The 24,661-nt window shown below is 30.9% G+C and overlaps 3 protein-coding genes across 8 annotated transcripts; 1 reads left to right on the top strand and 2 right to left on the bottom strand.

The window, feature by feature from the left end:
- Positions 1-2,079: 2,079 nt before the first annotated feature.
- Positions 2,080-6,188, bottom strand: LOC121126100 (uncharacterized). Its single transcript, XM_040721406.2, has 5 exons — positions 5,512-6,188; positions 5,033-5,367; positions 4,717-4,967; positions 3,094-3,571; positions 2,080-3,029 (listed from the first exon to the last, which is right to left on the bottom strand). Exons 1-5 carry the CDS (start codon positions 5,958-5,960, stop codon positions 2,428-2,430), a joined length of 2,115 nt encoding a protein of 704 aa, XP_040577340.1. The 5' UTR covers positions 5,961-6,188; the 3' UTR covers positions 2,080-2,427.
- A 93-nt stretch (positions 6,189-6,281) lies between these two features.
- Positions 6,282-14,262, bottom strand: LOC121126109 (UMP-CMP kinase). 2 transcript variants are annotated; one of them, XM_071891773.1, is made up of 5 exons: positions 13,562-14,262; positions 12,790-12,949; positions 8,346-8,459; positions 7,919-8,092; positions 6,282-7,734 (listed from the first exon to the last, which is right to left on the bottom strand). In XM_071891773.1, exons 4-5 carry the CDS (start codon positions 8,022-8,024, stop codon positions 7,256-7,258), a joined length of 585 nt encoding a protein of 194 aa, XP_071747874.1. In that variant the 5' UTR covers positions 8,025-8,092; positions 8,346-8,459; positions 12,790-12,949; positions 13,562-14,262; the 3' UTR covers positions 6,282-7,255. The 2 variants fall into 2 exon arrangements, with proteins under 2 accessions (XP_071747874.1, XP_071747873.1); XM_071891772.1 differs by lacking the exons at positions 8,346-8,459; positions 12,790-12,949; positions 13,562-14,262 and having other exon boundaries at positions 7,919-8,270.
- Positions 12,935-24,500, top strand: LOC121126067 (uncharacterized). 5 transcript variants are annotated; one of them, XM_040721364.2, is made up of 10 exons: positions 15,965-16,040; positions 16,118-16,214; positions 19,855-20,013; positions 21,406-21,893; positions 21,947-22,045; positions 22,425-22,876; positions 22,941-23,374; positions 23,435-23,658; positions 23,807-23,978; positions 24,032-24,500. In XM_040721364.2, the coding sequence occupies exons 3-10, from the start codon at positions 19,945-19,947 to the stop codon at positions 24,386-24,388; spliced, it is 2,295 nt and encodes a 764-aa protein (XP_040577298.1). In that variant the 5' UTR covers positions 15,965-16,040; positions 16,118-16,214; positions 19,855-19,944; the 3' UTR covers positions 24,389-24,500. The 5 variants fall into 5 exon arrangements, with proteins under 5 accessions (XP_040577290.1, XP_040577298.1, XP_040577315.1 ...); XM_040721356.2 differs by lacking the exons at positions 15,965-16,040; positions 16,118-16,214 and adding an exon at positions 12,935-13,059; XM_040721381.2 differs by lacking the exons at positions 15,965-16,040; positions 16,118-16,214; positions 19,855-20,013 and adding an exon at positions 21,083-21,269.
- The last annotated feature ends 161 nt before the right edge of the window (positions 24,501-24,661 follow it).

The following is a 24,661-nucleotide window of genomic DNA, read 5'->3' on the forward strand; positions in this document are numbered from 1 at the left end:
CATCTTTACACAGCTGGGGTTAGATACTAATTTCTTGACCAAAAAAATATCAGAGTGGATAAATTTGTCGTCTTATGTGTGTCTTACAAATCAAAAATCAATTTTATTACCGTCATTAATGACTGTGCAGAAAGAGGCGTAAAACATCATATAATCAGACTTGCTATAATTTTCAAGTTGATGTACTGTACCGACTGATGGGTAAGACAGACATATTTTGACGTGATAGAGTACAACAACGGTATATTAACCGCATATATTACGAAAAATTATGTGATTAATAGTAATAGCATATACTCTTTCACGTCACTATTAAAAAGCCAGATGGAAGTCAAACAACATTTGGAAAAGCGTGAGGATATAACCTTGTGTCTTTATTAACCTTGACATATATAGTATATCAACAATACCTATTTATCAAACTATCATTTTAAATTGAATTGAAATATACAATTGCATATATTAATAAATTTAATATTGTTTTTCGACCAAATGTCCCAAATTGTCCTTCGGCAAAAAAATTGGCAAATTTTCCAAGAACAGGATATGCCCGGTCTGCCCTCCAGTCCCGTTCACCAACAGCCATAGCCAGAAGTTCGAATCATATGAAACGCCGGTATGATAAAAAAAAAGGAAATTGAAATTTAACGTGATCACCCTGACAATTTGAAGAATGTTTGGAAGGAAAGCATTCTAGTCGTCATGGCATTTCATTAAATACCTATAAGATGAAGTAAATAGACACAAACCCCACTCTGTACCTAACAATCATATAAGCAGCAGGGCCGTCTGTAGAAGGGTAATAAAAAATCGGGTAATTTTGTCTTTGTGAAGAAAAAAGGGTATAACATTTTTTTAAAGGATTTCTTTTCATCAATAAAAGGTCATTCATACAAGTGAAGTGCTGGGCACCAAAGCAGATTAAATTCTCCCACCGCCGCTTCCTTGAGCGTCATTGACCTCTTGTAATATCCAAAAATACACCCTGGGCCACGGGTTGTACTAGTGAAGTGCTTATCCCCAAGGTAGTGTAAACTCCACAGCCGTAACGTTTCTAAGCATCAAGGAACTCTTCCATTGGTCTATAATATACACCGGCCCATAGGTTGTGCAGTGGAAGTGCCGGGCCCTAAGGCCGTTTAAATTCCCCCAATGTAGCTAAAACTCCAGCACTGTCACGTTTCTAAGCACCAAGGACATCTTCTATGATGCTATAATACACAGTATAATTGTCCAGTTGAAGCACTGGGCCCTAAGGTAGTTTAAATTTTCCCACCGCCGCTTCTTTGAGCATCAAGGACCTCTTGTAATATCCAAGAATACGTGTGGCTAGGTGATCCTAACTAATAATCATTTAATCATTTATTAGCAAAATTTAACACCTACATTAATCAATAGTTAACTAGATGACAAGTTAAAGATGTTAAGTTCATGTTATAGTTTTCCGTTACATTCTAATCTTTAAACATTTTGCTATATTGATTTAATAAAGCTTTTAAAATGTCTGTTTGAATCATTACGAAAAATGGTAGAAAATTATTTTTATTGAATGGGGTATTATCAGTCTTAGAACTGATTCGGTGAACGAATCTTTTTCGTGAATTGATTCAAGTAATTCAGTTTACTAAAAGAAATCACAATTCACAGGACTGAAGGCTAGAAAGAATTGGATACCGAAGTTCAAACTGATTATGAGTTGGATTTTTTTATATTTCTTTTTGGAGGAAAGGTTGCGAGATACAATAAAGGTAATGATTTCCGCCAAAGTAAAAGGTTATTAATTAATATGCTTGTATATTTACATTCAAATTGGATTTGGTTGTTGATTATAAATATTCATTTAGTTAATATACTTTATGACATTTTTATGAATAGTTATTCTATAAGGACAAACGCATACCATGAAAAGAAGGAAATAGAGGAGTGAAGTGAACAAGTTTATTTTCTTAATTCTTTATATAGTAAATCATATACATACAAGATTTACTTTTAGAAAATAATATACATACATATTATATATTTAAATAAATACTTTTAATAATATTATTAATGTTTGATTATGGAAAAAATATTGTACGGTTTCTTTTTGTTCAAAAAAAAAATATATATAATATTCTATACAAATAAATGAAATAATGTTATTTCCTGAAAAATAAGCTACGACTATTTAGTAGGGTATAGTTACAAATGAGTACAAAGTATAGTGAGTATATTATTACATCATGAGATCAAAAGGGGAGAATGAGTATAACAATCATGGATCTTATCGCGTCATTTGAGTACATTATTAGGGCATTGATTTATAAATTTCACATAGAAATACATTGATATATAATACTTGGGGTTGTTTTTGATTTTAATAAAGAGAGAGAGAGATCAATACATGATGATTCATCATTAATTATTCAAACTTTAGGTAATTATTCACTAAGATGGAGGTGCCGGTGGATTGTTTTCAACAGCACGCGTAAATAAATCCATATTCAAATTCAGATTTTTCTTTTCCCCATAGAAACGTATTATGGCCAAAGAGGAATGTTGAACCCCATCCGGAGACCAAAAAAAAGTAGAGTATTGATTTTGATCCTCCTCCCATTTCTTTTCACACACCCATCCATTCTCCATTGGAATCAATAGATTTTGCAGCTCTTCCTCATTGTCGGAGTCTTCATCCAGATCCGACCCCGAATAGATGTCGTCATCATCATCATCAGATACGGTGGATGAGTTGGATCGAGGAATGGATTTTAAGGAGGACTTATCTTTTGTATGAGCAATGGTATTAATTCTTCGAAGTAGGGTTTTCATGTTACGATTTTTAATATAAGCTGCATATGGAAGACCTCGATAAACCCGATCATATACCTCAGTCGACAAAAAATTCTTGTTGACTGTCTCCTCATCATCTTCTTCATCACAAGTTTCTTCAGAGTCCTCCTCTTCTACGTAACTTTGGCTTTGAAAGGATAATTTCATTTTTTCTAAAAGATCTGACACAGGTAGAGGATTATTCCTCTTAACGTTACTCTCTACAAAGTATTGGAAAAATTATACGTAATTAAATATAGGGAACATTTAAAGGAAAATAATTACTCGAATCTTCCATGAAACGGTATGGATCCATATTTTCTTCCTTCTTTGGTAATAAAAGATCCAATGGTTCTTTCTTTTCATTTAAGGAACATTCTTCCGTTTTAATATTAAGCTCAGATTGACCATTCACAGAATATTCTTCATGTACTCCATTTCCAACATGCTCTTCCAACTCCTTGGGACTGCGAAATTTGATTGGACAAATACTGCACTGAAAGGGTTTGCTCAGATCCTCTGGACTAACACCAACGGACTTGTTACTACTAGAGCCTTCAACTTCTTCTTCACTATCTTCCTCACAAAGAGGTGAATCCTCATTATCTACATCTTCTTCCTCAGCAAGAGAGTCTTCTTCCTCATCCACGGAGCAATCGTAGCAGCTACAATCTTCAGTAAACTCTGATTGGTTGTGATACGTAATATGTTTGTTGTAGGAAGTAGTTTGATGTTTTGTGAAAACTTTTCCACACGCTTTGCACTATTGAAAATGAGGAATTAATTAATTCGTTATTATTATTAAAAATAATAAAAGGATCTACATATCCAGAAGCAGTGAAAAAAAATTCATTCAAGAGCGATAAGCTGCACTTTTTCAGAAATTATAAGTTCTGTAGTAACAAACATCAATGCAAAATACCAGGCCCATTTACCATGCCTCGAAGTGATCGACGTTTTACCAACTGATATGGCTTAAAATATAATCATTAATAACCACCGTTTCTTTTTTTTCACCAATAGATATTCTCTTAGGTACTCAATAGGTATTATTTTATATAAACTCATGAAATGTCCGCTTTTCTAAATGTATCCTTAGAAAATAAACGAATTAAGATTGAATTCAATTTTTAAAATAAAGATGTATTTTGTCTTTTTTTTAAATTCCCATAACATTTCCTATCTGATAGATAAGACATTTTGTTTTGACTGTACCCTGCATATACTAAAAGTGATACTAGTCGGGCCAAGAGTCATCTTTTATGGAAATCAAAATATGTTCACCCTCGTTTAGTAAGAAAATAGAAGTTCAATAAAGTGATCTCAGTAAGAGCTGATTTGAACAAGCTTAAATTTTATACCCATTATTTTCTATTAAGATCAGACCCAAAAATCATTAAATCTCGTGATGTTTTTATTTATTAAGTATTAGAATTATTCATTTATGAATGAAATAATGCTTCCTTAATTTCTTTTATTTCTCGGAAAATAATATCTTCATTGATCTAGAATAGGTATTTCTTTTTACTTAATCCAGGAGAGTCTTCAAAAATCTCTTTTCTCTACAATTAGATGATTATATATTTTAATTTAAAATTAAGTTCTATAAATTAACTTCAGTTAAGTGTGATGGTGAAATAAGCCTCAATCTATCATCTTCAAATTTGGTAAAAAGTATTAAATGTGAACAGACCCCAAGCAACAGGGGAGAACAGGGGGGATCTTGTAGAATTTAACTACAATATACAATTACCAGAAGAAAAATATAATGCTTTCTTTTACAGTTGTTGCATATGGTCCCTTAACTTACAAAAACGATGTATGGAGACTGCTGTACAAGAAACAAAGCCTGAATACCGCGACGTTGAGCAAAATATTATTGCTTCTTAATGTATAATATGTACGTACCTGCAGAGCATCCGGATCACCGTTCCACGGGCGATGAATGAGTATATGCCTGGCATGTTTGAGTTTACAAGCAAAAGTATCATCACATTCTCGACAATAGTAGACCTTATCAATTCGACTCACGTGCATTCTGGAATTGTGACTCTTAAATGCACTTTGGTTTTTGAAAATGTAGTTACAAGATTTACAATGAAAGGGATGATGTGCAGTAAAATGAACTTCGGCCATGTGTTTTTGCATGGTAATACTATCTGAAAAATATATTCAGAGTTTTATTATAAATTTAATCAAGATGTGAGTAATGATTGATATTTACCTTTAAAAGCAATATAACAATCCATACATTTCCACCCGTCATCATTTTCCTCAAATTGATTCTGACTTCGAATACGGAGCTTAATGCGATTATGAAGCTCCAATGAGGTTTTCTTATGAAGTTTATAGGAACTCTTTTTGAAAAAAGTAATTTTACATAGTTTGCAAATGTATTTAGACTCTATTTGAGAAGAATTATCTGTTGTTGATCCTTCTTCTTTGGCAATTAAATCTTTATCAGGTCGAAGGCGCTTTTCTACGGGATACTCATCTTCTGGATCACTATATACAAGATCTATGAATGAGGGTTTCACATCAATCGGCTCTTCTTTTTTTCTAAAATACAAATCGGAATATTATAGAACGCTTAAAAATAAAATACATGCTTTAGTTTAAAAATACACACAATTGTTTTTTTTTACATTAAAAAAAACAGTTATTTGTATTAGGAGGGAAGAGATTCAAATTGACACCACGTACATGGATAATGTCTGAGGTTTTCGTTTTTTGAGTATAATCATCACCCTTTCTCCGGGTTTCGCGGCGTACTTCTCCTCATAATGAACTTGACAGGATTCACATAGGGGTCTTCCAATAGGGAGAACCTTTCCTTCGGAGCGCAGTACCTTAACAGCAAGTAAGAGACTCACATTCGTCTCTGATGTAACAATACATTTGACTCCACAGACGCATCCATCATTTGGGATCCATTCCTCGAAATATTCCTTATAATGCAGACTACATAAATTCATTTGACTCAGATTCGTATTAAGGAAATCGTAGCCTAGGCGGCTCAGGATGATCCAACTTGTTTTGGAGACCATTCCTCCGGACTCTGAAGCTCCATCCAAACATCCCAAGTTGATAAAAGGTCCAACTGTACATGAAGTTAACGAATCTTTGAGTATACAATGATGCTCTGTCGACATTTTCCGTGAGTTAGAGTCGTTATTTCATTTGACTTTCCATTAGAAAGCCATGACACACAGGGAATATTCTTCTTCATAAGAAAGCTCATTGCACCCAGTGACGTCATTAATTATCGGTCCCTTTTAATGCAGAGCCCTATAAATTTAACACAGAAGAAGCCACAATGAACCCTGGCACTCTATTTACTATTCCTCTCCTTTTTCTTCTTCTCTTCTTTCCAATGGTATTTACGTAAAAGCGACATCTATGAGTGGTTCCCCAAATAAAAAATATATATAAGCAACGTCAAACTAATATCTTATATAAATAATATATCTTAGTTCAAAAATAATTCGTTTATTAAAAAGAGTGGAAGAAATAATTCATTTATGTACATATTATGTATAACATAATAATGTTACACCACAGTTTATCTAAATATATATGTTGTGTACAAGTTGCAAATTGTACAAATTGCAATTTTTTCGTCTTAAAATGCATTATTTAATTACAACATTCGTCATTCTTATCACCAACTATTAATTAATACTATCATTTCATTTTGTTTCATTCAAATTATGTTGTTATTATATATTGATGAGTAATATAATTGTGGGCATTTGAAATTAATAATGCTGCAAAGAATACTTATATATTAGTCATTTGTATCAAAATAGTCAAAAATTAAACCATTAATAAATAGAATATCGATGGAAAAATCAATTATTGCATACCAAGTACTCTAAATTCTTCATTTAAAATGATTCATCTCATCTTTACTAAATTGCAACTTGTACATAACATATATTGACCTACATATAATAAGATAGATTAACATACGATGTTTGATCAAAAAGAAGCCCTTATTTTCTAATTGGGAATTCAATTCTCAAACTAATCTTTCAGTTATGCTGGTACACATCTCAAAAATGTTTGGATTGTTTGTTAGTTTTTAACAAATATAAACTTTAGACAACTTTTGGTGTTATCCACGATTTTCTACTGTTGAAAAAAATGAAAAGAAAAATTCAATTTAAAATTTACATTCTTTAAAAACTTTTAAATGACATTTATTCTTCAATATTTAGCATTTTGTTAAAATTAACAATTTTAGAAGAATTAAAAATCTTTCAAAAGTGTTTAAAGAATTTTTTCCTAACTTGATATTTTTCTTTTTATAGTCGGAAATCGAGGAAAACGCCAAAAGAAGTATAAACCAAATTAATTCGAGAACTCAATTCGAAATTATAAAATAACGGTTACTTTTTGATCAGATTAGTATATTTAAAATATAATATTGGATAAAAATTAACATTTAAAATGTTTCACTAAATATTTTTTGCACATCTTCAAAAACTTCATCTACACTCCTAGTGGCATCAATGCGTTTGACGCGTTGCTCTTTCTCATAAGATTGAATTACACCAAGTGTGGAGTTAAGATACGTAGCACATCTCTTTTTAAGGGATTCAATATTATCATCAGATCGACCAGACCCTGCAGCTCCTCGAGATAAACATCTTTGAACACAAGTGTCCTCATCACAATCAAAAAATAATAGAAAACGGAAGTTGACTATTGGGCCGACTGACTTTTTCCACTCCTCCACGTTACCTTGATTTCGAGGAAATCCATCAATTAAAAACTTTTTAGAGGTTGTGCTGTTAACTATAGCATTTTTGAGGAGAGCGCAAGTGATGGCGGCTGGGACTATGGTACCATTTACGATGTGATGCTCGATGAGCTCTCCGTACTCTGAGCCGGGCTTTGCTCTTTCAGCTCTTAGCAAATCCCCTTTTTTATGTATCATTAAAAAAAAAAGAGTATTAAAAAATATATCATTGTAATTATATATGTATGTATATATATGATAATTATTAACTAGAGTGAAAATGTTTGAATCTTATAGTATATATGTACATTGATGGTTTAACAACCTAAATAGCATAAATATGAATCATAACAAAACAACTCTTACCGGCTGAAAGATGAACAAATCCATATTTCTCAACGATTTTTTCGCATTGTGTCCCTTTTCCAGCACCGGGACCACCCAAAACAAAAACTACATCATACTCACTCATGATGTTACATCAACTGTTTTCCCTCCGTGGGTTTATGATTGTAAAAATGTATTTGTTGATACGATACTCTGTATGAAGTATAAATAATATATATTTCCTAGTTCACACAATTAACTGTCGTCTGAGAGAAGATTTTAGCTCTTCAATTCTAGTATTATATTATGTATGTTAGTATTATTGTAATAGTATACAGGCTACAATATAATTAAGGGAAAGTTGTGTCTGCCAGAAAGCCTAGCAGTGTGTATTTATTTGAAAAACGCTAGCTATAGAAATGAATATTGAACTCTGTAGCAAATGTAGCAAAAAGAGAGTATGTACTTTTTTAGGAAGAGTACGCATACTTTTGTATGACGTCAGAGGATTCGTGTTAGTTGGAAGTATTAATGTAATATCATCATCGTGAGTCCATCCTTGCTCCGGCACTTTTTCTACCTGTCAAAGACACATGTATACCTATTACATATATATGTTTATATAATTTAATTGAAGACATTTGTTTTAAATTAATTTCAATATCCTGTTTTTGATTAGGTAGGTAGGACTGAACATATAATAATGAATATGTGGCACCTCTACATCCGGCTTTTTATATTTATTAAATTCTTAAAATATTATCAATTAAAAACATTAATCCTATTCCAATGTCCTATCACAACGAAAAATCAAAGTATTTATCAGGGTGTCCAAAGGATTTTTGTTTGGGAGGAAGGGGAGACTAGCTAGCTCTTGAAATTCATTAATAGATATTGGCTCCCCCTCAAATAGAAAAATTTACAATTGGAAAACACAGGTCAAATTTAGAGGCCGAGAAAAAAAAATTGGGAAAAAATATCCTGCAGACGCCCCTAGGATCTATGTACTCATGTATATCTAAATTAGGCATGGAGGTTATTTACTTATATTCGTTTGTAAACAAAGCGACAGAGAGTGACGATGTCTTGCGGGAAAATAATACAACTCCCTGAATAATAATATAATTTAATAAAAAATAACACATACGAATATTTCTCACACTGTCGAAAAAATTATGAATATGCATCATTTTTAAACAACAAGCTATAGGTTGTCACGCCACCTTGCAGATAATATATATATTTTAGCTTGCTCATGCCCTATTTAATAGAACATAAGCGTTGTTTACTTTTATTAGTTTGCAAACAAGGCTTCAGAGAGTGGGACCGTGCTGCGGGGAAATAATACAACACCAAGAAGGATAATGGCTAATAGAACATGAGCTTTGTTTACTTAATTGTAGCTTCACAATGACCTCTTGAACATTCATCAATCATCCCCCCTTTATATTATTAATAATATAATAGAGAAATTAATTAGAAAAAGAAACTTCCCTCTTAAGGTGGGAACACAAATCTCGAGATTCTTATCCGTACTATCTCCTCAGCCTGGGAAGGAATAAATTGCATTCGGTGTCATGATAGTATACCAATTCATAGGATTCTTTCAATATCTTCTTCACGTTTTATTCCTCGCTCCTGATTTTATTTTGAGCCAAGGATCGTTTGCAGTCTCTTTCATAAATTTGGTTTCCCAAATGCTGTAGTACTCGAGTAATTTTCTTTTCTATTTAAGTAATAAGTAAGTGGACTATGAGCCTGAAATTCTGTCTCGATTGAGAATAGACATAGAATCACATTAAATCTGTCAATCTTCAATTAAAAATTACAATAATATGCCCTACTTTATTTAATTTGATTAATTGACAATATAGATTTTACACGTTTAGATTTGTAGCCATATTGATAGTTTAAGTTCAATATGTCTATAAAAATCTTCAAAATTAAGCAGATATATGCTGAAGAATATAATTGTATTTAATAATTTTATACTTATGCAAGAGATCTTCAACTTCTCAATGGATTCTAAATGATAACTTTTGTCCTTTAAAATAATGTTTCTACCTACTAAGGGTGTGATTTTGATAATGTTTCATGTTGTAGGTATGCATGCAACATTTTATCCTTCGTTAACATATTTTACAATAAATGAAATGTACTATCTATTTTAATATGTAATTTTTTCCAAATAATAGTCATTTATCGAACTAAGTACATTTTTATAAATGATATACATAGTGGATAACTGACTTGTATTACTCTAGTCCGGATTCATACCTGTATGAGCTTGAATACAATTCTAGGTTTCTACTGCAAATGTTTGAAAGATGCCATGGAGTAACTTGATATTGCAGATTGTCTTTGAGCGATTATTAAGTGCAGGTACATATTTTGTAATCTCATATCTTAGGAAATCAATTAATTAATTTTATGCCTCCGTTTAGGCATCAGGAATTGAATACAGATGCCATATAGATGGGAAATAATTTATCTTGGATTGAATTTGTTTATACTTGAATAATTTAGTTATTGAAGTTATAGCATGGATATTTTGAAAAACATCCGCGGAATGGTTGTAATTTTTTGAAGATAATTATAAAAACCCCGTAGGAATCAAGTTTAGTAAATATCAATCGATGAATAGAAATTTCTAGGTATGATATTTGTAAACCAAATAATGTTTTTATTAAAAAAATTAAAATAATAATAACGAATAGAATGATATAATAAATTTTTATACTTTTTCTTTGACTTTTAACTAGCAGCAGGACGAATCTTGTAATATTATAAATGATGGCATAGTAGAGTTCCATTAAATAAAAATAATTAATAAACCATTATTTATTGGAAATAAAAATAGAAGATTCAAAAATCACTGGTCTGGTGTAAAAAAGATAAAGTAGACTACAGCAGATAATTATAGAACGTCTTTGAAAAGATAATTAGTTTGAGTGCCTCGGACTCGGAGAGACCCCATACAACCTCGGCTGGTGTTAGAATCCTGAGCTGGAAATAAACTGTGAATGAGATATTGGAGGAATCCTATAAATTTTTCATACTACCATGAAACCGGATACAATCTATTCATTCCCAAGGTAGAGTTAGTTGTATGGATAACGCATAAGTCTCTTGGTTCCGAGAGGATAAAGGAGGTTTCTCTTTTTAATTCAATTGTCTATTAAATTAGTGAAAATGGGATGGTTGTTTACTTGTATACTGTAACGACACCTTGCAGATAAAATACATTTTTAATTTACTCATGAGTCATGACTTATTGCATTGGCAAATATATACAGACATAATATGTGGATACTTTATAGTGGTTAATGAATAATGATGTATCGGATACTCTTTGGTAAAGAATTATCAATCGCCCTCTTTTAACGTTCTGTTCGGAGCGTTCGGATACTCTTTGAAAATTAATTCATGAAATGTCTGGTGTTTTATAGGACGAATATGTAGTTGACGATTGATTAAGAATATTTTGAAAATTAGAAATAAAAGAAAACCATAATCCCAAAAGCAATGTATGAAAAAAATAAATCGCAAACATATTTTCCTAAAACAAAACAAGAATTTAAAAGTATTAATCATTATGGATTCTTGAATCTAATTAATTTAAAAAGAAAAAGAAAACACCCTGTAACCGACTCTAATCCGGCCACGAATAACTTTTTTGGGTCACTCAAGAATACTCACATTTATATCTGTGGAATATACGTATTTAATAGCAGGGGCTTGGTTTCTGGATTTTTTTCAAAAATTAAAATTTATATTCTACTCCTAATAACCTTTAAGAAAATAAATATTTAAATTCCCCCCCTCCGATTTTGCGTAAAGATGTTTCCTCTTGGCGATTTTTTTTTCTACTATTAAGCAAAAATTCCTTGATTTGGGGGGCTAAAGCCCCTCCAGCAGACACCCCTGAATAGGCATGACAAATTAAAAAAAATAATATTATCCATAAGGTGGTGTGACAGTCTGTAGCTGGTTGTTGAGTAAACAAAAGTGCTGCATTTTGAGAAGAGATGTTACAGCGTCCTCTATATGAGTAACATATGTACACCTATATTTTTTATTAAATAATTTAATAATTCAGGGAGTGGTACAAGACGGCGCTACTCTCTTTCGGTTTGATTACAAACTAATATAAGTAAACAACGCTCACTTTTTATTGGCAATAATGCGCACTCTGCAGGGATATACTTCTGCTACTAGAAAACAATTTATAATATTTTAAATGGAATATATCTGTAGTTTAGAAAATTTGCCAATTTATGTGTTTAAATATATCTACATTCTTAGATATGTGATACATAACTATATAGTCTGCTTAACCAGAGGTGTTTGCAGGGGGTGTTCTGGAGGGACTGTATCACCCCTCCCCCTAAATTAAGGAAATTTTTTTTTAACGAGAAAATTTAATATTTAAAATTTTCTTTCAAAAAAATCAATATTTTTTTCGAACAATTTCATAATTTAATTTTAATTTTTCAAATTTTTATCCAAATATTTTTTTTTTTTAAATAACTACAGATTTTTGAAATCTTTTTACAAAAAAGTTTTTTTTTTTTGACCAGCTATGAATTTTTGAAATGTTTTTTCAAAAAAAGTTAATAATAAATGAACCTCAGATAAGAATGTATATGTAAGAGTGTTTGGGGCCATAGTATAGTAATGTTTGGGACCCCCTGGTTAAAGAAATATCGGTTCTAGTTCTAGCAGTTCAAGAACTGGAACTGGTCGGACCGCTAGACCAATAAGGGGGCAACCGTGGTTTTTAAGGCATTTTAAGATGAAGAAATTGCAACTTGTATAATTAGTTCATACAAGTTGCAACTTGTACAGACATATCAACTTGCACACAACATATGTAATGATTCATTGATTAAATGTTTTCCATAACTTACCTTTAAAACGCTATTTATGAGGATGATTTGAATCTGTATAATCAATAGCGAGAATTGAGTCATGCTAGGGATTATAGAATGATCCTAACACTTTCTTTCCATTAGTACTAAGAGTCTCTTTGAATCATTCATATTCGTCGTCGCATAGTTATTTTTCTTTCTATTAAGATAATTCCAGATAATATTATTATGGGCAAAACAACAGAAGTTATTGACGAAGCTCAAAGTCAAAGCTCATCATCCCCAGATTTATTACTCAATGGCTCTAAGGTATGATAACTACTAATTTGAACCCAAATTATTAATCATAATTTATAATAGACGTGTCTCAATATAATTATTATATAATTAAGCGTAATGCGTTATAAAGGAATGTTATTCTTTACTCAAAGGCTCAGAGTCGGTCTGTCAGCTATGATTAGGATCGGTATTTGTTTAAAGTCTATTTAGAGCTTCACAAAAAATTTCAAATATTAATTTTTTACTAAAAATCAAAAATTCCTTAATTTTGGTGGGGGCTAGAGCCCCTCCAGTCCACCCCTCCGGATATCCCAGCCAATTTTTTTTTCATTTAACTTACCTAATAAATAAAGAAATGAGTTAGTATTTAAAAGCCAATGTTATGTGTATGCATTCATGCTACTAAAAAAAAATATAAGCATATTGTCTTTATGCGCTCTTAAGAAAAGTTTTCATATGAAAAGGGAGGGGAATCAAATTGTCGCCAAAATATTTTTCTACAAAAAATAACACAAAATATACATTTTTTAACCTTTTTATTGAAAATCAAATCTATGACGAGCATATAGGTATAGAGTAGCCATTCATTTGATATAACCACCGTTGGCATCAATAACGGCCTCAATACGGCCTTTGAACCGGCCGCAGGCTCTTCTGACCATCTCATTGTCCATGTTGCCGAATACCTCCTTGATGGAGTCCATCAGGCTAGCCTTGGTGCTATGGGTATGTCTGTTGGTATGTCTCTCGACATAGCCCCAGACAAAATAGTCCAAAGGATTAAGGTCGGGTGAGTTAGGAGGCCACAAATCCTTGGTTACGACGTCATAACAGTTCTCGGTTAACCACTGCATGGAGATTTTGGACACATGACAGGGTGCTGAGTCCTGTTGCCACACCCAAGGCCTCTCTCCGGCCTCCATGGACCTGGTAGGGTCATCCTCAACCATCTTCTTCACGACCTTCCTCTCCGCGCCCTCCTCCTTGGGTACCCTCTTTATGATGGCATCAACATCACAGGTGTCCTCTAGCTTCTTACGGATACGCTGAACAGTCCGTAAATTCACTCCTAAGGTTGAAGCAATCGTTGAATTGGAGATTTCACCTCCATTATTAACCAATGCCATGACTACGACGGACCTGAAAACTCCTCGTTCCACTTATAGCTCTTTATCTCCTCATAAGATGACGGCATGATGCTAACTGAACTACGTATCGTCAGCTGACCAGAATAGCTTTTCTATTTGGCAACCGGTTTTTTATTTGATAATGTTGTTTTCAAGTTATCAAAGTTTAAAGTAGGCGACAATTTGACAATGTATATAACCCCAATGAGGTCAATGCAGATTCATAAAATTATAAATAATTATGAAGTTACGAGGGATACAACGGATGTAATCATTTGTAAAATAAACGCTGCTTTTCTTATTTTCGGGATCGACTGTAGAGATAGGACGGGTCTTGGAGTTGGATCCAAAGTACCTGTATACTTGTAATATCCAAGACTCCAGCAAGCTTCGAGTACTTGAACTTTTACGGATCATAAAAAAGATCCGAGGGATTTTCCAGATCTTAAAAAGCTTATAATATTCCTTTATCCTAGTTTGAAAAAAAGATGTTATCTAAATCGAAAATAGCATCTCTATTACCTAAATAAGCTGTTGCATTGCATGGTTATTACACACGGCGTTACCTCAGAAACACAAAAATGTACATACTATTTGGTTGTTACCTCAGGGATGTCACAGGGGTTGGGCTGGAGTGCTGTAGCACCCTCCCCCCCCCCAAATATTCACATTTCCATAAAATTTCATAATTCTGGATTTTTTTCCCCAAATTTTTTAACTTACTGTGAATACCTATGGATTTTGGAAAAAATTCCCAAAAAATTTAATTTTGGGAATTAAATTTTTGAATTTTTTTGCTAAAAATTTAGTTTTTGAAATAATTTATTATTTTGCAATGAATTTTGGAGTTTTTTTTCTTCAAAAAAAGTCCAAAAACCAAGCCCCCTCCCAATAAAATATAATCCCGTATAGCAATACTTATAATAGTCTATATTAATAAAAGCAAAGTTTAACTCTCTGTCTGTCTGAGTGTATGAATATATAACAAATCACGGTGTATAGTAGTGATGTGACGATTAAAAAATAAAAAAATCCCGATTCAAGTAAAAATTAGGAGTGCATATTCCAATTCCAATTTTTTGATATTTTAAATAATAGTTAAAATTAGTAAAAAGCTAAATGTAAATGTTATCAGGCGTGTCCAGAAGATTATATTTTAGGGGGGCTTGGTATTTTGTAATTTTTTCGAAAAAAAAAATTCAAAAATTAAAATTTTGATAAATTAAATTATTGGAAAAAAATTTCAAAACTCCATTTGTATTCTCAAAAAAATTCAAAAGACCACAGTCCTTCACAAAAAAGCTATTATGTTTTTCAAAAGAAATTCAAAAAACCACAGATATTCATTTAAAAAATAATTATGTTTATTTGGAGAAAAATTTCAAGAATCCAGAGTTGTTTGAAAAAAATGATTTTTTTTGGACAAAAAAAATCAAATATTAAATTTTTTACTAAAAAGGAATAGTTCCTCAATTTGGGAAGGGCCCTATTTTTTTTATTTGTTTTTCATAGCTTAAAAAATTAGTAAATAGTTCAATACTAGTAATAAATAAGAATCGTAAATTAAGCATTATTTTCCCGATTCCAGAAAAAATACCCGATTCTCCGATTAATCGTTCCATTACTAGTAAATAGTGCTCCATTATAAACATATTTTTGATCTTTGAAATAACAATGTAGTCATATTAATGAAATATCGCAGGCGTGTGCATATAGCATCGAGTGTACTGTATATAGTACTCCCTGATGTAAATCATATAAATATTTTTGATATAAGAAATAATAATTTAGTTGTATTAATGAAGTATTGCTGGTGTTTCTGTTTGTTTTTGTTATTAATATTACTTGCTATTATATATATGATCATAATTCATGTGCATTTCAGTAAGTGTAGAGATTTTAATTAAATATATATTCAGACCAAAGTACTCATCAGTCATCACATATTTTTTTTTTCTCAGACTCTTATTATTATTCTTTCATTCTTGAGGACAGAACACATATGAATTAATCAAAGAATTGAGCTGTTATGTGTGAGTATGCACATAAAAAGTAAGGGTAAGTTTCAGGATTTCTTGGGGAGTTATCTTCTATATAATTAAAGATTTTTCACATTTCAGAATGCTTTCAGTCTTATTTATCGTTTAAAATCCTATTAATTTTTGCCACGATACTACCACCATGCATTTGCAGGCAATTCGTAGGGGACGTTAAATAGGCCCTATAGGTGGATGTTTAAATTTAAACTACAGTAGGGACCACAAGAGTTTGAAATTTGTTCGGGTAGGAGGGGGGACAATTTGTATTTATTTTCATACTATGAACCTAACATAATAAAGCTTGAGTTCAGGACATATCCCTCGGTCCACCTTCAAAATTTGCCTTTGCTTAGGAGCTTTTTTAGAGAGTATTTACCGCGGCATCACCTTTGTTTATATCTTCTTATATATTTGATACAATTAACAAATATTACCTTAACAATAAAAAAATTATGACTAAATTAAATTATTGTTATACAGTCGATCATTTGAGTAGTCGTAATAAGTAATTAACATTTTAAAGGCAGGAAGATTAACCCCAATTTAAACATGTTTCATATATTTTTTTTAAATGTCGTTTAAAAAGTGAACGATTTAGTGAACTAAAGGAATTCGAAAAAATGAAAGATTAAAGTGAACTAAACAATTAAGAAAGGTGAACAACAACATACCTGATCTTATCATAGACTTATTCATTCAAAAAGGTGTGGGATTACAAAGTACAAGGATTTTGTAATACAGTGGTCCTCAAATTGGGGGTACCCATACCCCTTGCGGTACTTTAAGGGACTCCAGGGGGTACCTGAAATTTTGAAAGAATATTTTATAAGTGGTATATAACTCAGAGGCGCTTCCAGGAGGTGATCTGGAGAGGCTTTAGCTCCCCACCCCCAAATTACATCTATATTAATAAAGCAAAATTTAACTGTATGAATGCCTACATGAATATATGTATCTATGGAAAACAGTCACTGTATATAGCGTTCCCTGATGTATATCATCTACCAATAGGCACGATCTTACCTCACTTACACATAAATACCCGATGTATTTTGTATAGCTGTCGATTCCCTCTTCTCCCTTGATACGTCACGGCCATTTCATACTTTATTCTATTTGATAAATAATCTAAGTAATGAGGAGTTATTCTATACTTATGCTTTATTTTCAAGAAAACAGGAATACAATTTCTTGTTGATCCCTTTTTGTTTATAATATATATATATATATGGCAGTTGGTATGAAAGACTTATAGGCTAACTACCAGACAATTTCAGGCCTTTACTCAGTTTCTTTTGAGGCGAAAGGTTGCGTGATACAATAAAGGTAACGACGTACAGTATAAAGAAAAGAAGGAGTATAAATGAAATATATTATATACAAGATAAAAAGGGATGAAATATTGCGGGCGTTTAGTTCAACTCATTAAAAAATTAAAAAAAGGAAGTACTTTATAATTTTTTTTAGAAAACACGAATATGACTTTACATGAGGTTTAGCAACGAACTTAAGTACTCCCTGGCTTATCTAATCAAATTTTTTTTTCACGTGTTGTTATTATTATTTTTTATTCTTGAGGAGTGAACGTCTAAGTATTGTGTAGCTACATGTGAGTGTGCACATGAAAAACGGAGAGTGCCACCAATGAGTTTTTGGGAAGTTATCTTTTATATTATTAAAGCAAAATATATAACTTTTTTTGAAAAAATAGGGAGTTATCTTTGAATTAAATAAAAGTAATATATATCAAAAATCCTTATGAAATGTCTCTATTTTGACAAATTTTGCTGTTGATCAATTCGGGACGAAAAAAGTAAGATAATTAGAGAAAAATATTTTATCCTTACAAATGCGATAGTTAATTTATAGCAGACACTTTGACTGTGCAAATAAAAATATATCAGAACGGGACCGACGAAACCAAAATTGCGCGTAATTGTCAAATATCAAATGTATAAAATCAAATATCAAATGTTTTGAACAAAATTGCTAAAATACAATTTAATATTTAAATTTTTTTTCAAATTCCAGAACTATTGAAAAAAATTTGAAAAATTAAGTTTTATTAAAAAAATATTAAATATTAAACTTTTTGATAAAAATTTCAAATATCAAATGTTTTGAAAAAAAAAAATCAAATATCGAATGTTTTGAACAAAATGACTAAAATACAATTTAATATTTAAATTTTTTTCAAATTCCAGAACTATTGACAAAAAATTACAAATATTACATTCTTTTTTTTACTTTCAACAACACATGTCTATTTTCAAAAAAATTAATTTTTTGTAGAAAAATTCCAAATTCCAACTTGTTCTTAAAAAAATTAAATAAAAAATTTTTTGAAATTTTTTGTGTTGAAAGCAAAAAATTATTTTTAATACCAGTAATAAATAAGAATCGGAATTGTAAATTAAACTTTATTTTTCCAATGCCGATCTCGATTCCAATTCCAGAAAAAACACCCAACTCTCAGGTTCCCGATTCCGATTAATCGTCCAATCACTAATCACGACCATAAATACTATTCACATTTTTAGACGCATGTGTTGCGATTTCTCCTTTATTCGAACAAAAACTGTAAAATATGGTTTTTTTGTATCTATGGAAAACAGACAAAGGGTGCACTGTATATAGTGTTCCCTGATGTATATCATATACCAACAACACCCCTTGCAATTATACAGCGGGAGATACACATTACTAAAACCATCTATAATCTAAATATTAAATTTTTTTTACCACATCCATATAATGTTAGAACAACATTTTTGAGATCTCATATATTACTAAAGCTATTAGAGGGATATATTTTTTATATAATGTAAATATTGAAGTCCTTTTATTTTTCAGTTCCATTTTGACATCAAAATACAGGGCAATAGTTAACATATTTTTCATTATAAAGGATTAATGCTTTATTTCCTTAATCTTAATGAGAAAAAAAGGTTTTTATTCTTATAAAATTTAATTGTTTAAATATTTATCAATTTTTTTTCCAAAGAAATAATTAATAAAAATAGCTTTGGATTCAAAAAATTTAATATTCGAAATTTTTTGTCAATAAATATTGATTAAAAAAATTCCAAAAAATGATATTTTGATTTAAAAAAAAAATAATATTTGATTTTTTTTAAAGTTAAATATTTGAAATTTAGTTTAGTTTTTCAAGCAAAAATATTTATCTTATTTTTTTCGAAATAAATTAATTTTCTGTGAATAAATATTGATTTTTCGAAAAAAATTAGATATTTGAAATGTAATTTTTCAAATGTTTACCAAAAACTTTATTTTACATGAATAACTATAGATTTTTGAAATTTTTTGTGGATAGGATTTTTGAATTTTTTTTGAAAATAATACCCCCCCCCCAAAAAAAAAAAAATATATATATATATATACTAATAGTGGGGGCATATCTTATGATCATATTCATATTAATATAAGCAGAAATATTACCATTTACATATTAAATCATCTATTTTCATTTATATTATGTATATTCCAAGATACAAATAAAAGAATTAGAATAATTTTTCATTCCTTTTAGTCAAGCTTATGTACTCATAACTAAATTAGGCATTTAAAGCCTTATATATAACATTTAATAAGATTTGTAATGTGTTGATTTAAATTTTTTCCTCTTCTTTGCTTTTGAGGCTCAAATCAATTCCAGGGCATTTTCAACGACATCATTTACTCCAATTCCAACTTCTCATAGAGCTCATAGATTAGAAAATGAGAGGCCAATGTCAAACCTTGAGCCTATTACAATCTTAAACAAGAAAATGAATACAAACTATGTCTTAAAATCTGAGGTAATGTAGGTAAATTAATAATTATTAATCAGTGGAATCAATAACTTAATATTCAAATAAATAGCCCGCAACATATTTTTATAAACGCTCAACCTCTTAAATAGAAAAATCAAAATATTGATGTTCTATTAATTTGATCTTCATTGTCTGGCCATCATCATATTAATTATATTTATGACATTATAAGTACAAAAATGTGATGAAATAAATGCTTGATGAGTCACACAAATGCATAAATGATATTTAATAGTAGCAATAATATAACACCTAATAATTAAAATCTAATTAATTGATTGAATTGAGGAACACTTTTTCAATTGTTTCAGATAATTATTTACTTTTCCATGTTACTCCATTAAAATGTAGTTTCGTAAATTATCTTTGTCAAAATTATTTTTATTATCTAATTACAAAAAAGAATCTAATCATTCCAAACATAAGTAGGATTGCAAATAAATTCTTATACTTTTTCTTTGTGTAAACATTGGCGTAAGGGATGAATGTTTCTTTTTAGAGAGACAACTTCAATTTTCCTCGAGTATTAATAACTAATTCAAAAAAATTAGCGCTAGGATTCTTCTTAAATTTATATACTTTGTAATTTGATTTCGTTTTATAGAATAGATTTTTTCAATGATTTTTTTTTTAATATAAAAGGCATTTCATTCAAAAGTTGTTTTTTTTACTTTTTTTGAACATTAACTTCATATTCTTACATTCTTATAACATTAAAAACAGATTAATAGCGCAAAAATGTTTGGTTTACCTAAAAAAAAGAGGACAAATTATCCCTTTGTTCCCATCTTCTACGCCTATGGTCCTCTAGGTACAAGAATAGTGTTAAGTCTTAAGAAGCAATTATCATGCTTAAATTATATTACATTTTTACAAGAAATCAAATTTCATTCGAAGTATTTTTTGTTTTTAATAGCATTAAATTCTGTCAAAATTGTACCAGGAATTGTTAGTTTAAATTGCCCAAGCTGAAAGGATTTAAAAACTATATTTTTCCATGTCGGCAGCACTGTCTTTCATTATTATTTCAAGTTTGAGCGCGATCTGTAAACCAGGTTGTATTTCTATTAACCTTTCAATGATCGAAATTATTGAACAAAGAGTTGCCTTAAATTTTGTGTTGTGAACGAAATTTAAATTGCTGAAGGAGCTAAAGGCCATATCAAAAAGTGCATTTTTTTTCGAGGACTAGAAAAAACCTTGGTATATGTATATTGCATCCAATGAATATTACTTTGAAGGCAACAAAATAAATTTTAATGATTAAATGTGAAATTTGTGTTGTAATTAACAATACTCTGTACTTTTTTGATAGAATATATTTAGTCATATCATTTACCGTAATGAATAAATTATCTATTTTTCATTTTTTTAAAGGAATCTAATGATAAACCTCGAGATTCCTCTGATTCTCAATTGAATATTTATGTTCCTATCATAAGAACGGACATTATAGAAGATAAACTGGACTTGATGTCCTCCGAGTATGATGATCGGGTATCTATGGTATCTGAGGAACTTGACAAATATGATGACGATGAAATACTCATAACTGATAGCTTTGAAGTTATCAAGCAATCTGATGGAAAGGACAAGGAAATTTTACAACATCAAAGCCACGAGGACATATCTTTAATCTCTTGTGATACGCTTAATCTTGGGATACTAGAAAAAGAATTTTCCTCCGATATTAAGGAATCGGAAATCCGTCACCCTAAAGATAAAACAAGCTATGAAACAATGTTGGAAATATTGAACAATGTAGAGACAACCACGAGATCAGAGAGCTACCAGGATTCTTCTTATACACCAAGTACGACATCTAATGGACATAATGATAAATCGTCCATCAAATCCAAACTTGAGTAAGTTTTGTTAGTTAAATGTTATATATAATCAATATAAATATTTTAATCAGAAATTTGATGAACTACTTGGATGTTGTTGAAATGGACAATGAGGGCTCTGATCGGGATGATAAATCAGTTTTAAATGAAAACAATAGAATGGAAACTGAGTAAGTCTCCATGTATGTAAAAAAAAATCCTTATCTTCAAACTAGGGCCAGTTTTATTATGAATAGGGCTGAGGCAAAGACAAAATATTGGGTTTTTTCAGTGCTTTGACTAGGATTTTTGTTTTTGGGGAGAGTTAAGTAGTCTATAATTTTTACTGAGCAAGTCTAAGTGTCTTATCTTTATATATAGTTATTTAAGGAGACATTTATAATAGAAAAAATTGACTCTTCTTAAAAATTTTACACCATAATTTCATTTTTTGACAAATTTATTGGAAGTTATTATCCAAAATATTTACAATGTGGTGGCCCTGCTGTTTACATTAAAGCTAAAATCGATATTTCTTCAACATCTTCTAATTAATTATCTGCACGCTAGAATCTACGAAATTCTCAAGAGACCTCCAAAAAAACTTGCGGAAGAAATCATTATTTTAAACTTAAAAATTGAGGATCACATTCGTACGGAAAAATCCCTTGAAGAAGAACTTCAAATCCATAAGGAGTCACTATCTTCATCCTCCCATCAATTTCAAAAAGAACTCAAACATCGTTTAAAAATGCAAAAGCAAGAGTATGACTCTGCAATTTCCAGACATCAAAATTTTATTGATCAACTCATCGAAGACAAAAAAACATTGAGGGATCAAGCTGATTCCTTGTTGAGTGAGCAAAATCATTTAGAGAAAAAATATGATGATGGAATTAAAGGACTTGAATCTCGTCATACAGCTGAAATACGACGTTTAAAATCCCTCTACGAATCTTCCTCAAAATTGAAACAAGAGAAATGGTTGGATGAAAAGACAAAACGAATTAAGGAACAAACGGGTATGTCTTTTTAATCAAAGAATAGGAGATCTCTTAATAATTCATTCCTTCGATTGATTTTTAGTGAAAGGATTAGAGCCGGAGCTTCAAAGATTAGTTGCCCGTCATGTACAGGAAATAAAAAAGATGGAATCGGACAAAACACAGTCCCTGCTCCTTCAAGAGCGCGAAATCCATCAGAGACACCTTCAGCATGTTCAAGAATTACGTTCAATCTGGGATCATGAACAAGTCGAATTAATACAAAAGGAGCGCGAAATTCTCATGAATCGGCATACTCAACATTTGGAAGAAATACGCGTTGTTCATAGAGAGGAATTGGATCGTTTACAGGAGCAATTAACTCGTGAGAGAGATCGGAATTTGGATGAGAGGGGGCATTTCGAAAGAGAAGCAGAGCAAATTAGACGAATTGCCAAACAGAGAGCAAAGGATGAAATCGAAAGGATCAAAGAAGAAGAAGAAAATAAGAGACGAACTCTGCTTAAAAAACATTCGGTTGGATACTTTTTGAATTCATATTTTATATAGTCACAAATAACTACTCTTATTTTATAGAATGAATTATCTCTTCTTCGAGAAAACGAGACAGAGGATAGATTGGAATGGGAACGTAATTGTAGAGGGAGATTGGATGAGGAATGGAGACTGAAAGAGGAGCATATAAGACGAACCATCACATCTCAAAAGGAAGAAGAACTTCGGGAGGCTATCCATCAGTCTGAAAATAAAGTGAATCAATACAAGGAAAACGCTCAAAACGAAATTGATGAGAGAATCATGTGAGGCCGCAGGCGATTACTGGCTATATAAATAATATAGACCTCCTCCTTAATATATTTTATTTTTTAGATTTTAAACTTGTTTTACAGCCTGTTTATGTATTAAGATTTTAAATATCAATTCCTTAAATTCTTTAATTATCTTAAGGCGCCTGAAAGAACGCTATGAAGTTGAAATAAAGGATCTCAAAGAAGAGAATGAAGTCATTCGAGACAAACATGCCAAATCTAGAGATGATCTCAGAAAGAAAGAGGAGGAAAATTTAGTTTTGATGGCAGTTTGCAAACAAAGGGAGCTTTATGCGGAAGAGATGCAACGGGTAATATTGGATCTCGGTTCATAGTAAACTTTCATTCAATATAATTCTTTTAGATTAATTCAAAACTCGAGTCAGAGAGAGAAAATGTTCGAAAGTCTGTTCGTGGAGAGTTTTTGTCCACCATTGAGACTTTAACAGATGACAAAAACTCAATCCTTCAAGAAATGGGTAATTTGAGGATCAAAGTATCTGAACTACAGAGTCAAATCGAATCAGATAAAGTAAAAATGAAGATTGAGAAGGAAGAGGACGCAGAGAGAATTCATTCTCGAGTGAAATCCGCCATTTCAAGAAAAGATGAGGCTATAACTGAACTAAAGAATAAATTAGATAAGTGTCAGACAGAGAATGCTAATTTAGAAGCGTTACTTCGTCGTCATGCAGAAGTGAAATATTTAAAGAAAAGATGAAATACATATAACATAGAATGCTATATAAAATACAAAATATTGTAATATTTTATATATATAAACGATAGATATTTACACACATCTATAAAGTATTTCGAAACGACATTGAAAATCTTCAGTTTTTGTTTTTAATAGCTACTTTTAAGGTAAAAAAAAACGTATAAAATAATCTCTCTTTTTTTGGGCAGTTATTCTTTGTCATCACATGATATGATGATATTACACATCTAGTCAAATCTTTCCTTCAATCAGTGCTTAAAAGCTGTAATAATT

Source organism: Lepeophtheirus salmonis, chromosome 1, assembly GCF_016086655.4.
Source record: "Lepeophtheirus salmonis chromosome 1, UVic_Lsal_1.4, whole genome shotgun sequence".
In the NCBI taxonomy this organism is placed as follows: Eukaryota; Metazoa; Arthropoda; class Copepoda; order Siphonostomatoida; family Caligidae; genus Lepeophtheirus; species Lepeophtheirus salmonis.